We start from the raw sequence: 14179 nt of genomic DNA on the forward strand, positions 1-14179 counted from the left end.
GTCTGTGGAGTGCTGTCCTAATGCTGAATATATTATATATCCGCTTGACAAAACACCAATTGTATCTGAAACATTACTGACTTGCATCTTGTTTATTGCAACTGTTCCAGAAAGCAATCTATTTTTGGCTTTCTATAATATATTCTGTACAGTACACACACAAAAAAAACTTGATACCAGGTTCAAACTAGCAAACAAAGGGGTAGATGTTTGAAGCAGTGAAAGGAGTGGAGAAGTGAGCCAGTGGAGAAGTTGCCCATGGCAACCAGCTTTAAGGTAACATTTATCAAGTGCATTCTATAAAATGAAATACAACAGCTGATTGGTTGCCATGTGCAACTTCTTCACTTTTTTCAGTTTTATAAATCTCCCCCTGAATGTACTAAGGGTCTATTCAATGCCTGTCGGATCCGACAGGTCAGTATTAAATTAGTACTCAATTTCTGACAGGTTTTACCAGTTTTCAACAATGCCGATCCAATTTTTCTTGAAACCTGTCAGAATTGGCTGCTAACTCAACAAAACAAGTGGATACACGGCTAATCGGCCGATCCATGTGTTTTCCGACAAGTTGAAATTGCCAAGTCGGAAAAACGGCACCTCTATTGAATAGGTTGAATCCTGATTCAACCAAAAAAAGTCGTAAACTGCCATCTTTCCGACTTGACGGCAATTCCGACTACAATTGAATAGACCCCATAAAAACCCAACAACCACCAGGGTGTACCAAACATACAGTGCCTTGCTAAAGGTATTCACCCCCCTTTTGCATTTTTCATATTTTGTTGCCTCACAACCTGGAATTAAAATGGATTGTTTGAAGGTTTACATCATTTCATTCACAGAACATGTCTACAACTTTGAAGAAAATTTTAATTTTTTTTTTATTGTGAAGCAAACAAAAAGGACAAAATAACTGAAAACTTCAGCGTGTATAACTATTCACCCCCCCTAAAGTCAGTACTTTGTAGAGACACCTTTTGCGGCAATTACAGCTGCAAGTCACTTTGGATAAGTCTCTATGAGCTTGCCACTGGGATTTTGCCTATTCCTCAAGGCAAAACTGCTCCAGCTTCTTCATGTTGGATGGTTTCCGCTTGTGAACCGCAATCTTCAAGTCTGACCACAGATTCTCAATTGGATTGAGATCTGGGCTTTGACCAGGCCATTCCAACACATTTAAAGGTTTCCTCTTAAACCACCCGAGTGTTGCTTTAGCAGTAAGCTTTGGGTCATTGTCCTGCTGGAAGGTAAACCTCTGCCCCAGTCTCAAATCACAGGCAGACCGAAACAGGTTTTGCTCAAGAATATCCATGTATTTAGCACCATCCATCTTTCCCTCGACTCAAAACAGTTTCCCAGGCCCTGCTGCTGAAAAACATCCCCACAGCATGATGCTGCCACCACCATGCTTCACTGTGGGGATGGTGTTCTTGGGGTGATGGGATGTGTTGGGTTTGTGCCAGATATAGATTTTCCTTGGTGGCCAAAAAGTTAAATATTAGTCTCACCTGACCAGAGCACCTTCCTCCATACATTTGTGGAGTCGTCCACATGCCTTTTAGCAAACTCAAAACATGCCTTCTTATTTTTAACACTAAGTAATGGCTTTTTTCTGGCCACTGTGGAGTGTACGGTTTGTTGTGGTCACATGCGCAGATACACCAGTCTCTGCTGTGGAACTCTGCAGCTCCTTCAGGGTTACCTTTGGTCTCTGTGCTGCCTCTCTGGTTAATGCCCTCCTTGCCTGGTCTGAGTTTTGGTGGCCGGCCCGCTCTTGCCAGGTTTGTTGTGGTACCATGTTCTTTCCATTTGAAGATGATGGATTTGATCAAACCCAACCCTGACTTGTACGTCTCAACAACTTTGTCCCTGACTTGTTTGGAGAGCTCCTTGGTCTTCATGTTGTGATGCCTCTTGCTTAGTGGTGCTGCAGCCTCTGGGGCCTTTCAGAAAAGGTGTGTTTATACTGACCGATCATGTGACACTTAGATTGCACACAGGTGGACTTCATTTCACTAATGATGGTAGTAATTGGTTGCACCAGAACATTTGAAGGGCTTCATAGCAAAGGGGGTGAATACATATGCACATGCCAATTTTCAGGTTTTAATTTATAAAAACTATTTTTTATATACATTTTTCTCATTTCACTTCACCAACTTACACTATTTTGTGCAGATCCATCACATAAAATTCAGATAAAAAAAAATAAAAATTAAATTGCAGGTTGTAATGTAACAAAATAGGTAAAAAGCAAAGGGGGTGGGCGGTGGGGTGAATACTTCAGTAAGGCACTGTACATCTGAACACTTGCAATATTACTAAAACAATCATCTGAACCAAGTATGACACAGTACAGTGTGTACTGTATATTTAGAAGACCTCAAAATAAATTGTTTGCATTAACCAGTATTGGGAAGGAGGTTATGATTCCTTTATGGATGAGTAAGCAGCCTCAATGTTCTTTCCTTTACTTCAAATAAGTTGCTACTATGTGAAGAGCAGTATATATCTGGCACTATCAGATAATAAGTCACAGCTTGCAATGACAGCGGTTGGCATAACTTGGGATCCTCACTATAACTTGCCTTACTATTTAAAGAAAGACTCCACTTGAGTTTTGTTTTTTGTTTTTACATTAAGAGCCTGATTCACAGTTGCAGACAAGTTTAATAAATGGATCTTTGATTATCGCACTGTTCATAAGTCTAACCCAAGTATATGCAATGGAGCATCTATGGGCGATTCAGAGTTGCACGCATCTCAGTCATCTCTCCACTTACTGAGGGTATATGTTATAGGCATGCAGGAGGCAATGCAGGCTAGGCAGAGATCAGCATATGTAGACATCGGTCTAATTTCAGAAAGATTTCTTGCACCTGGGGCAGTACATCTGTCAAACCGAAATGCAGGTGTCCTAAGGTGAGCTCTGGAAGGACAGAAACACTATTCCTGCAGTCATGCCAAATGGCACTACTCAGCACACCAAGTCCTGTGCGACTCTGCTTCCGCTGAGCATGTTTTTTTGCTCAAACATGCAATGCGAGGAGACAAAACAGCTTCACAAGTCTGCACTGATCAATATGATATGGAACACTTGCACTTCTGTTTATGAAAGCCTGAATACAAAGTTGTACATTGCAGCAACATTTCCTCATGCCAAGTTCCATTGTGCTTCAAGATACAATGTATGCTGTCCTTTTGCATACGATGTATCTTGGGTGATCCTGGCCGATCCCAGCCACGCCTGCGGGGTCGGACCAGATTAAATGTGCAGCACATTCAAATCTGGAGGATCCGATCCAATGCTCACGGGAACGCGCATCAGATTGTAAACTCCAAAATGCCAGATTTCATCCGATAAACCAGATTAAATCAGGCATTATCGTCCTAGTGTATGGGGCCCGTAAGACTAATTCCTGTGGAGACACAGAACAGCATCTCTAGTGCACCGTGAGGAGAGTTCCACTGCATCTGCCATGCGATTAAGACACGAATATGAAGTCACTATGCTATAACGTACAGGGTGGCTCATTCGCACGGTATCCGTTCACATGGTCGACCATGTTATGGTCGACAGTCATTAGGTCGACCACTATTGGTCGACATTGGCATGGTCGACATGGACGCATGGTCGACACATGAAAAGGTCGACACATGAAAAGGTCGACATGAGTTTTTTTAACTTTTTTTTTCTTTTGGGGAACTTTTCCATACTTTACGATCCACGTGGACTACGATTGGAACGGTAAACTGTGCCGAGCGAAGCGAAGGCACCATGCCCGAAGCATGGCGAGCGAAGCGAGCCATGCGAGGGGATGCGGTGCACTAATTGGGGTTCCCAGTCACTTTACGCAAAAAACGACACAAAAAAAAGAAAAAGTTAAAAACACTCATGTCAACATTTCCATATGTCAACCTTTCCATGTGTCGACCATTTTAATGTGTCGACCATGTCAATGTCGACCAATAGTGGTCGACCTAATGACTGTCGACCATAACATGGTCGACCATTCATACCGGAACCCATTCACACTAGGCGTCTCGTGTCACATGGCGTATTGAGGCTAGGTGTATGAGAACACATCTGTAGGATAGAGCTGAGGAAAGTGGCTGATTACTGCACAAGCTGATAGATGGGTGCTGTAAGAACTCGGAATATAGGCTCAGACAGGGGCTGTGTTTGTCTCTAGAGACAAGGTTGGCCATAGTCCTAGATGGTAAGAGCTTTAATACACGCTACTGGAGTGTATATAACAAACATGTAGATAAGCATTCATGTGGTCTATTTTACAAATGTAACCCATTATATAACTAAACTGAAATATAAAAAAGTAAAAACCACAGCTTCCTTCTAGATATTAATTTTATTACTCATTTGGGTACTTCATGTGGAACAGCCTGTACTATTCTACATACCAAAGAGTATGAGCATTGTCACAAACTTGCATTTACACAGGTGTAAGAGGTATTTTTCAAACACACTTTTTCAGCTTGTCATCTGGAATTTCCCCTCAAGTAATCTTCACTTACCCTATCGACATCTGGTTTTTGCTGTGAATTTGCAGGAGCTTTGGATCCAACATTTTGACCTGTAAAGTAGAAGAAATAAAAAAAAATAAAAAAACAGTAACGCAACATATTACAGAGTAAACTTAAATTGTTCAAAAAATGTGAGAGAAAATGGTATTTAGTGCACAATTAGCACTACAGATTAAGAAATCTATGAATTTTTCTATTAAATGCTTTTCTCCAGTCTAATTGCAGAGACATCAGCACGTCTCACAATTAAACACCCCCAAAATGACAATGTACAATGCAGCTGCTGAAATTCCCCGGAGCATCTTACAATAGCCAATACAATGGGATGTAACCAAGTACTATGGTAGGTAAGACTACAAAGAAACAGTCTCATATGGTGCATGATCAAAAGTGTATGTAAGTGACTGTGTGGAGGACATGGTCTCCTAAACAGTATGTAGAGAACAATATATCCATATGACAGCGACTAGAAAAGGAATGGATAAACGGATCAGTATCCAGCCTGCTGCTTTGCAGCATTCCATCACTGAAGACTCACTACTTTTTGCCCAAGAGGTTGCCACTGCTTGTGTTGAGTGAGCTCTTAGAATTTATAGCACTTTACACCCACTCTAATTGTTTGCTTGAAGGATTATTACTGTAATTATCTAGAAACGGTTTGCTTGGAACGGACATAACTTTCTGAGGTGTTTCATCAAGAATAAACTTTTTATATTCCAAGACCCTCTGTCCTGGATAACTATATAGTATTTGCACTCCATAAATCTAGAAAATGCAGTTTCCTCTCCTTGTTATTATCCGTTTGTGGTTACAATTTTTGGCAAGAAAGTTAGATTGGTTCTTAGAATTACTTTATTCTACAGAATCCAGCAATGCACTTGTAAAAATATTATGTCCATTGTCTAGGGAACTGACAGCATGTCCCGACCTTCCCATCACCAGCATGTCATCCAATGGATCAGACAACCTCTATTCAAATAACGTCTCAATTCGACTTTTTCAAGTCGAATTGAGATGAGGGACCCAGAGGGGGAGAGGAGCAGCCGCTGGGAGATCAGCGGAGACAGCCGCCGGAGATCAGCGCTACATTAGCGCTGCAGGAGGATGTCACACAGCTGCCCGACCTCACGGCAGTGTCCACCCAGCTCCAGCAAGCGTGACCTTACTTGCTGGAGCCGTGTGGAAGCTGACGTGAGCGGCGCGGCTGTGTGACCTCCTGCTGCAGCGCTGATCTCCCCTGTATGCCCGCGGCTGTCCCGCCCTCTCCTCCTCTCGGGTCCCACATCTCAGTCCGACATTTTTTTATGTCGGACCGAGATGGTCGAAAGGGGGCCAAAACGCCCCGTTTTCGACACAAGCACGTGGATCGGAAGCTATTTCGCGTTTCGACCTTAAAAAGTAGAAAACGGTCGTCTTTTCGACAGACGGCAGTTTTCGACACCGATTGAATATACCCCTATATCTGAAACCCATACTTCTTCAGGGTCTTGCTCTTTTTACTCTTTAATTAGCATAGAAATTGTTCCGAATCACAAAAACAAGACGCTATGAGGTCTTTGAACTGGTCTGGAGGGAGGAGGATTCCCTGAGTTTGAGAACTGCAAGTCATGCAAAGACTGCTCATTCAGCAGTTAAATGTTTAAACACAGGCTTCATGTTGCTGTACTTGTTCTCCTTTTCCTCCTCCACAGGCTCTAAAGTACAAGAGTACTAAAGAAGGGTACAATGCTCACTATAGCTAACTATTACAGTAATTAGCATAATGCAAAGCACCTCTAATTAGGGGCTTACTGTGCCTCGAGCATCTGTTTTCAACTGTTTGGAGTTAGACTTAACTCCAAACAGCCTAAAAAATAAACGATAACGACATAATCGACCAGTGTATGGGGGCAATATTGGTGACCGACGAATGATGCACGCTCCCGCACGCCGTTCAGTGATCCCCAACATTGAGCTGACATACAGCTCAACCCGTCAATTTTGGACTGAGCTGCTTATTCGGCAATGCCGTCGCTGAGGGTTATCACTGAACGATAACGTTCAGTGTGTACGCACTGTATCGTTGAACACTATCGTTCAACGATCTAGTCGTCAGTCGCCGGCATTCCACAATCGGGTAGTGTGTACCCGCCTTTAGCCTCCATTCTGCATTAAGCTGCTACTGCAGCCACAAACAATCCCAGCATTGTGTTTTCCGGAACAGGTAGTGTTATTCAACGCTTCTGACTCCTATCCCTCACCTGGTTACCTACAGTGCTTTCTTATGACGCTGTGAGCATGTATGTGATAGACACCAGTATTTATGACTCTGGGGTACATGGGGCCACAATTCTTCCTAAAGCAATTTGGTGTGTTATGGAGTATACTTGTAATCAATTCCATTCTATATACAGGCAATGCAAGATTGATAACTATAGGAACAGAATGTGATATCTTTCCAATACACATCTTTTTGGATTTTTCAGCATTTAAAATGTGTATTATAAGTTCTGAGTATTCCTTAGCACATGTGGAACAGAATGTTATGGCAAGAGAACTTTTATTGTGAATCTATCTAAAAAACTAGCACACAGAGAAATAGTATAAAACAAGTATTAAATGTAATTCAAAATATATTACTGTGACAGCTTGTCATCACATGACGTCATAAATATCAAAGCCAAAATATACATAGCTTTTGAGTACAAAGGCTAGTATGGTGTAACGAACTCAGACAGTTCAGAAGATATTAGGGAAAGAGTTTATATGTTAATCCCTGTGACATCAAGTACATAGAAACATACATATAAACATAGAATTTGATGGCAGATAAGAACCACTTGGCCAATCTAGTCTGTCCCTTCTTTTTTACCCTTTAGGCAATCTCAACCCTTTTTGAACCTTAATTCTTTGTAAGAATATTCATATGACTATCCCAAGCATGTTTAAATTGCTCTACAGTCTTAGCCTCTACCACCTCTGATGGGAGGCTATACCACTTATCCACAACCCTTTCTGTGAAGTAATTTTTCCTTAAATTTCCCCTGAACCTCCCCCCTCCAGTCTCAGTGTATGTGCTCGAGTTCTAAATCTTCTCTTCCTTTGAAGAATGTTTCCCTCCTGAACATTAAAACCCTTGACATATTTGAAAGTTTCTATCATGTCCCTCCTTTCCCTTCTCTCCTCCAAACTATACATGTTAAGATCTTTTAGCCTTTCCAGATAAGTTTTGTGATGTAGGCCATGCACCATTTTAGTTGCCCTTCTTTGTACACTCTCTAATGTATTTCTATCCTTCGGGAGATATGGTCTCCAGAACTGGACACAGTATTCCAGATGGGGCCGCACCAATGACCTATACAGTGGCATTATCACTTCTTTTTTTTACCGATTCCTTTCCCTATGCAAACAAGCATCTAACTTGCCTTTCTCATTGCTTTGTTGCATTGCTTTACTGCCTTCAAGTCACTTGAAATAGTGACTCCTAAATCCTTTTCCTCCTCAGTAGTTTCCATTATAGTACCCTTTACATTATATTCAGCCTTTGGGTTTTTGAGACCCAAGTGCATGATTTAGCATTTTTTAAGCATTAAACTGTAGTTGCCACGTTCTTGACAATTTCTCAAGCCTAGCTAGGTCATCAATCATTTGTTTTACCCCTCCCGGTGTGTCTACCCTGTTGGAAAACTTTTATATCATCTGCAAAAAGGCATACTTTCCCTTCAATACCATTTGCAATGTTACCAACAAAGATATTTAAGAGAACTGGACCAAGTACAGGTCCCTGGGGTACTCCACTGGTAACATTGCACTCAATAGATTGCACTCCATTTACTACAACTGTCTATTTCCTATCCTGCAACCAGGTTCTTATCAATTTAACCGTTTTATAATCCACCCCCACGCTTTCAAGTTTATTTAGCAGTCTGCGATGTGGGACAGTGTCAAATGCCTTACTAAAGTCTAGATATTCTACATCTACAGCTCCTCCTTGATCTATTATCGTCACAGAGTCAAAAAAGTCAGTAAGATTTGTTTGGCATGATCTCCCACCAGTAAATCCATGCGGTTTTGGATCCTGTAAGTTCTTTGATTTAAGATATTCCACAACTCTTTCTTTTAATAGTTTTTCCATTACTTTCCCTACTACTGATGTAAGGCTTACTGGTCTGTAGTTACTTGCTTCTTCCTTGCTTCCACTTTTGTGCAGTGGAACTACATTTGCTCTTTTCCAGTCCTCTGGAATGGCACCTGTATTTAGTGACTGGTTAAATAATTCTGTTAAGGTGTAACCAGCACATCTTTTTAGCTCTTTGAGTATCCTTGGGTGTATCCCATCTGGCCCCGTTGATTTATCCACTTTTAGTTTTGAAAGTTCTGTTAGGACCTTCTCCTCTGTAAATGTACTTTCATCTACCTTATTTTTATGAATGTCCTTGCAACTTAAACTGTGGCCTCATCCCTTCTTCTGTAGTAAATACTGAGCAAAAAAAATGATTCAGGGGGATCTGCTATTGCCTGGTCTCCCTCCACCAAATGCTCACTCTCTGTCTTAAGTCTTATTATTCCTCCATTTGATTTTTTCCTTTCACTTATATACTTATAAAAAGTTTTGCCCCCTGTATCTACTTGACTGGCCCATTATCTCTTCATGTGCAGCTACTATTTTTGTCATAAGCAAAAGCAGTATTGTCTAAGCTCAAAAAAAAAAAAAACCTGGGTTGTATACAACAAATACATAAATCATATATTGCTAGAATCACTTTTTTTTTTTTTTTTGAAACACAAAAGGAAGATTTTGGTACTTACCGATAAATCCATTTCTCTGAATCCACTCGGGGAAACCGGAGATCTTAAACAGCTGGGGTGTGAAGACCGCAAACCGGGTGGCACGATTTATTAATTAAAAAAAATGATTCACAGCTTGCTCTTCCCCCTTCACGCCCCCCTATCCCTCCAGTTTGAAACAGAGAAGAGGGAACATGAAAGCCTCACGCTTCGCGAGAAGGAGCCCAACATGTCAAAACAGCAACCATGAACTGTCAAAACAGTGAAATAATATAAACTTGTTTGACCAAATTTTACAAGAACACGAAAGGCTGACAGCACCGAGGTGTACGTCCAGTCTCCCCGAGTGGAATCAAAGAAATGGATTTATCGGTAAGTACCAAAATCGCTTTTCTCTCTCATCCACTAAGGGACACTGGAGATCTTAAGCAGCTGGGAATGTCCCAAATATACTCCCATGGGCAGGAGTGCTGTCCGGAGCCAGGAGAATTAAACAACCAAAATTTTAATCTCTAGATGCAAAAGTATCAAATTAAAAGCGAGTGAACGTGTGTGCTGATGACCACGTTGCAGCTCTGCAAAGCTGGGCAGTGGAAGCTCCTCTAGCCACAGCCCAAGAAGCCCTCACTGATCTGGTGGTATGAGCACCCACCCAAAACTGAACTCTCCTACCATTTGAGATATATGCTTGCTTGATGGTCAGTCTTATCCATCTAGCCAAGGTTTGTTTTGAATCTGGCCAACCCCTCCTGGGACCATCAAACAGAACAAACAAGACGTCTGTTCTCCTAAGAGAACTAGTAACCTGAACGTACACTTTTAAAGCTCTGACCACATCCAGGGAAACGTCCTCTGATCGCCCCTGGAATGATGAAACTACAATTAGCTGGTTCATGTGAAAACCAGATACCACCTTAGGTAAGAACTCTACCTTTGTACAGAGTTCCGCCTTGTCTTCATGAAAAACAAGAAAGGGGCTCTTACATGACAAGGCCCCTAATTCCGAGACCCGTCTGGCCGATGCTAAAGCCAACAGTAAGGTCGTTTTCCAACACACATTTTAGATCTACCCGCTCTAGAGGTTCAAAAAGGTCAGATTTCAGGAATTCCAACAGTAAATTGCGATCCCTCGGAGCCGTGGGAGTACGAAAAGAAGGTTGAATTCTCAAGACTCCTTGTAGAAAAGTCTGAATCTCCTGCAGGGATGCCAGTTTATGTTGTAAAACTGAAAGCGCCGAGACCTGGACCTTCAATCAGCAATCTAGTAAGGCAAATTCTCTAGGGTTCCAACCCTTAGGCTGGCACCAGTCTATAAATCTCTTCCAGATCCTATGGTAGTGTGCCGCCGTGACCGGTTTCCTTGCTGCTAACATGGTAGGGAGACCCTTCTCCCTTAAATTCCTGGTTTCAAGAACCACGCCATCAAACGCAGTCGGTTTAGATCCAGGTACAGAAAAGGGCCTTGTGATAGCATATCTTCCCCTCTGCGGCAGCCTCCAAGGCGCGTCCGCCAGAAGCTTCTTCAGATCCGCATACCAACTTCTGCAAGGCCAATCTGGCGCTATCAAGATTACTCACGCTCTTTCCTGTTTCACTTTTAACACTCTTGGTAGTAATGTAAACGGTGGGAATATGTACACCAGGCCGTAATTCCAGTGCACTGTCAGTGTGTCCACTGCTTCCGCTGCTGGGTCCCACGTCCTGGCCACATATCTCGGCAACTGATGGTTGTTCCGAGAGGCTGTGAGATATACCTGTGGAAATCCCCAACTTCTTACCACTGCTTCGAAAGACCTGGGAGTGTAGACTCCACTCTCCTGGGTGCATATCCCGACGGCTGAGATAATCCGCCTTCCAGTTGTCCACTCCTGGAATGAAGGTTGCCGACAGGACTAGGTCGTGTCTAGGATAGAATCCTTGTAGCTTCTCTCAAGGCCACGCAACTCTTTGTTCCTCCCTGACTGTTTATGTATGCCGTTGCTGTTACAATGTCCGATTGCACCCTCATATGTCGAGCTGTTACTAGACTCTCCGCTTGAAGGAGTGCATTGTAGATGGCTCGTAGTTCCAGTACATTTATTGGTAAGCTGCTCTCGAGACCATCTCCACTGAAATTGATTGTTGTCTAGCACTGCACCCCATCCTCCGAGGCTGGCATCCGTCGTCAGAATTGGCCAATCCCAGATTCCAAACCTTTTTCCTCTCGATAGGTTCCTGTGAACCGACCACCAAACCAACGAAGTCCTGGCTTGAGGAGACTAGCAAATTCTTCTGTGAAGATGTAGATGCTTGCCTGCTCCTTGAGCAATCAGATTTAATTGAAAAGGTCTGGATTGTAGTCTGCCGTACTAGATCGCTTCGAAAGATGCCACCATCTTTCCCAGAAGCCAACGATACTGTCTGATTTTGTAAGACCAGTCGAACCATCTCCTTGATGTCTCGAATCTTGTCCTCCGAAAGGAACACTCTCAAAATTGTATTGTGTCCAAGATAAGAACCAGGAATTGAATTCTCTGCATTGGTTGTAAATTGAATTTTTTGAAATTCACAATCCAACCATGCTGAATTAGAACTTGATGAGTGACCGGAGCATCTTTGATCAACAGGCCCTGGGACGGAGCCTTGATCAGGAGGTCATTCAGATCGTTACTCCTAATGATCTGAATTTCGCTACCATGACTGCCATGATCTTTGTGAAGACCCAGGGTCGATGACGGGCCGAATGGCAGAGCTCTGAATTGGTAAGGAGTCTTGCCAACAGCAAACCTTAAATATGCTTGGTGTGGCGACCAAATTGGGACATGGCAGTACGCGTTCTTTATGTCCAACGACATCATGAACTCCCGTTGTTCCAGACTCTCAATCACAGACTATCGATTCCATTTTGAATCTGTAAACAGTCAGGAATTCATTTAACACCTTTAAATTGAGAATTAGTCTTACAGACCCATCCTGCTTTGGTACCACAAAAAGATTTTAATAAAAACCCGTTCCTCTCTGAGGGACCGGAACTGGAGCAATTAGCTCTGTTATAAGTAATTTTTGAATAGCAGTGTCCAATGCTCTTGCTCTTTGTAGTAAAGAATTGTCTGTGAGGTCGTGTTTGAAAAACCATTCGGTAACCCTGGGAAATAATATTGTTGATCCAGACTTCTGTGGAGGTTTCAGCCCAGGCTTCCTGAAACCCCATCAACCTTGCGCCCACCTTGGGAGACCCAAGGTGAGCTGGGAGACAGTCATGCCACGGTCTTGTCGGCAGGCTTAGAATCCAGCTTTCGGGTTGTCAACTGGCAACGGGCTCTGCCTCTGTTTCCACGAGCTTGTCCACCAAAGCCTCTACCTCTGGCACGAAAGGACTAAGACCTAAAAGAATTAAACACCGGACCAGAGTAGCTTCTTCTTACCGGTTGAGCGGTTCTAAGATACGTAGTTGGCAGAAATGTTGATTTCCCCGCCGTGGCCTGCAAAATCCACTTGTTCCATTCTGGACCAAACAGCGCTTCCCATATTAAATGGGATCGCATCCACTGCCTTTTTATTAATCCAAATCCACTTGCCAATCTGAGCCAGATCCGCCTGGCAGATATTGCCGAAGCTGAAATACGTGATGCTATCCTACTAGCATCTTTTGTGGCTTGGTAAATGTAAGTGGCCGATTCACGGATACGTTCCACTAGTCTAACTATATCTTCCTGATTATTGTCTTCCGCAACTTCTTGAACTATTTGTCCTGCCCAAGCAACAATAGCTCTATTGACCCATGCACCTATAATGGTAGGTCTCTGTGATGCACCTGCAGCCATGAAGATGGACTTAAGAGCTGCATCCAACTTGCGATCTGATACATCCTTAAGTGTAGTCACATTCGGTACAGGCAAGATTGTCTTTTTTGACAATCTAGCCAGAGAAGCATCCACAATTGGTGGTACATCCCATTTGGACATCACTCCCTTAGGCAAAGGGTAGTTAACTGTAAATTTTTGGGGCAACTGGAAGAGTCTATCTGGCTGCTTCCATGCTTCTCCCAGCTGATCCTGAAGTGTCTGAGGAAATGGAAACACTGCCACTGTCGGCTTCTGTGATTCAAACAGATCAAATACTTCAGGCTTCTTAATTTCCTCTGCTTTGACATTAAATACCCATTTAAGAGCCTCAATAAGGGATTCCTTTTACCTCTGAATCCTCCTCCTGAGGACTCCCATCCAATATTTCCGCTTCTTGCAGGACAGGAAGAGGTCTCATTACAGATTTGCGTACAAGCTTTTCCATCTGTGCTGGCGGAGTAAGCCTAATGAGGAATTCTACCATAGTTTTTGAGAACCTGGCATCCCATTCTAAATGTTGCTTACGGGACTCAACCATCTCTTTAGAGATAGTCGCCAGGGCATTCTCCCATGACCCTGATGGACCTCTCCCTGGCTGAGCGTCCATTCCCAAACATGTGTCGCACACCCTGGAGCTGCCAACACCTGTGCTCTTTTTCTCATATTTTGAACATACATAACATATTTTGGTTGGTGCTATAGACGCCATGTCCAACCCTCACACACTCTCCAAACAGCAGTGCTTTCACTCTATTAGTATAGATGGAGAAAGACTGCAGGGATATGGGGAGCAGTGAAGTTAGGTCTAAGCCACACAGCTGGAATAGAATAAAAAAAAAAAAAAAATGTTTTTGTAAGAAAAACAAACAGCCAAACTTTTACAAACCCCACACCACTAACTGTTGAAACAAGTTGATCTGTGCCAGGGTTTATATTTCTGATGCTCCCTCCTCCGCAGGACCTGTCAGCAGCGTCCCTTGGAAGATAATATATATGTCATTAACCACATGTTGGAAGTCACAGAATATCCTCAAACAGTATGC

At 42.8% G+C, this 14179-nt stretch overlaps 1 protein-coding gene across 6 annotated transcripts in view; it reads right to left on the reverse strand.

Annotated features, from left to right (window-relative positions):
* Window positions 1-14179, reverse strand: part of ZMYM3 (zinc finger MYM-type containing 3) — a 285890-nt gene that overhangs the window by 38238 nt on the left and 233473 nt on the right. For all 6 annotated transcript variants that reach the window (XM_063937142.1, XM_063937143.1, XM_063937141.1 and 3 more), the window contains exon 14: window positions 4537-4595. In XM_063937142.1, the coding sequence (XP_063793212.1) occupies window positions 4537-4595 (59 nt within the window). The remainder of the gene's footprint in view (window positions 1-4536; window positions 4596-14179) is intronic.

The sequence above is a fragment of the Pseudophryne corroboree genome, chromosome 8 (genome assembly GCF_028390025.1).
Source record: "Pseudophryne corroboree isolate aPseCor3 chromosome 8, aPseCor3.hap2, whole genome shotgun sequence".
NCBI classification, from domain to species: Eukaryota; Metazoa; Chordata; class Amphibia; order Anura; family Myobatrachidae; genus Pseudophryne; species Pseudophryne corroboree.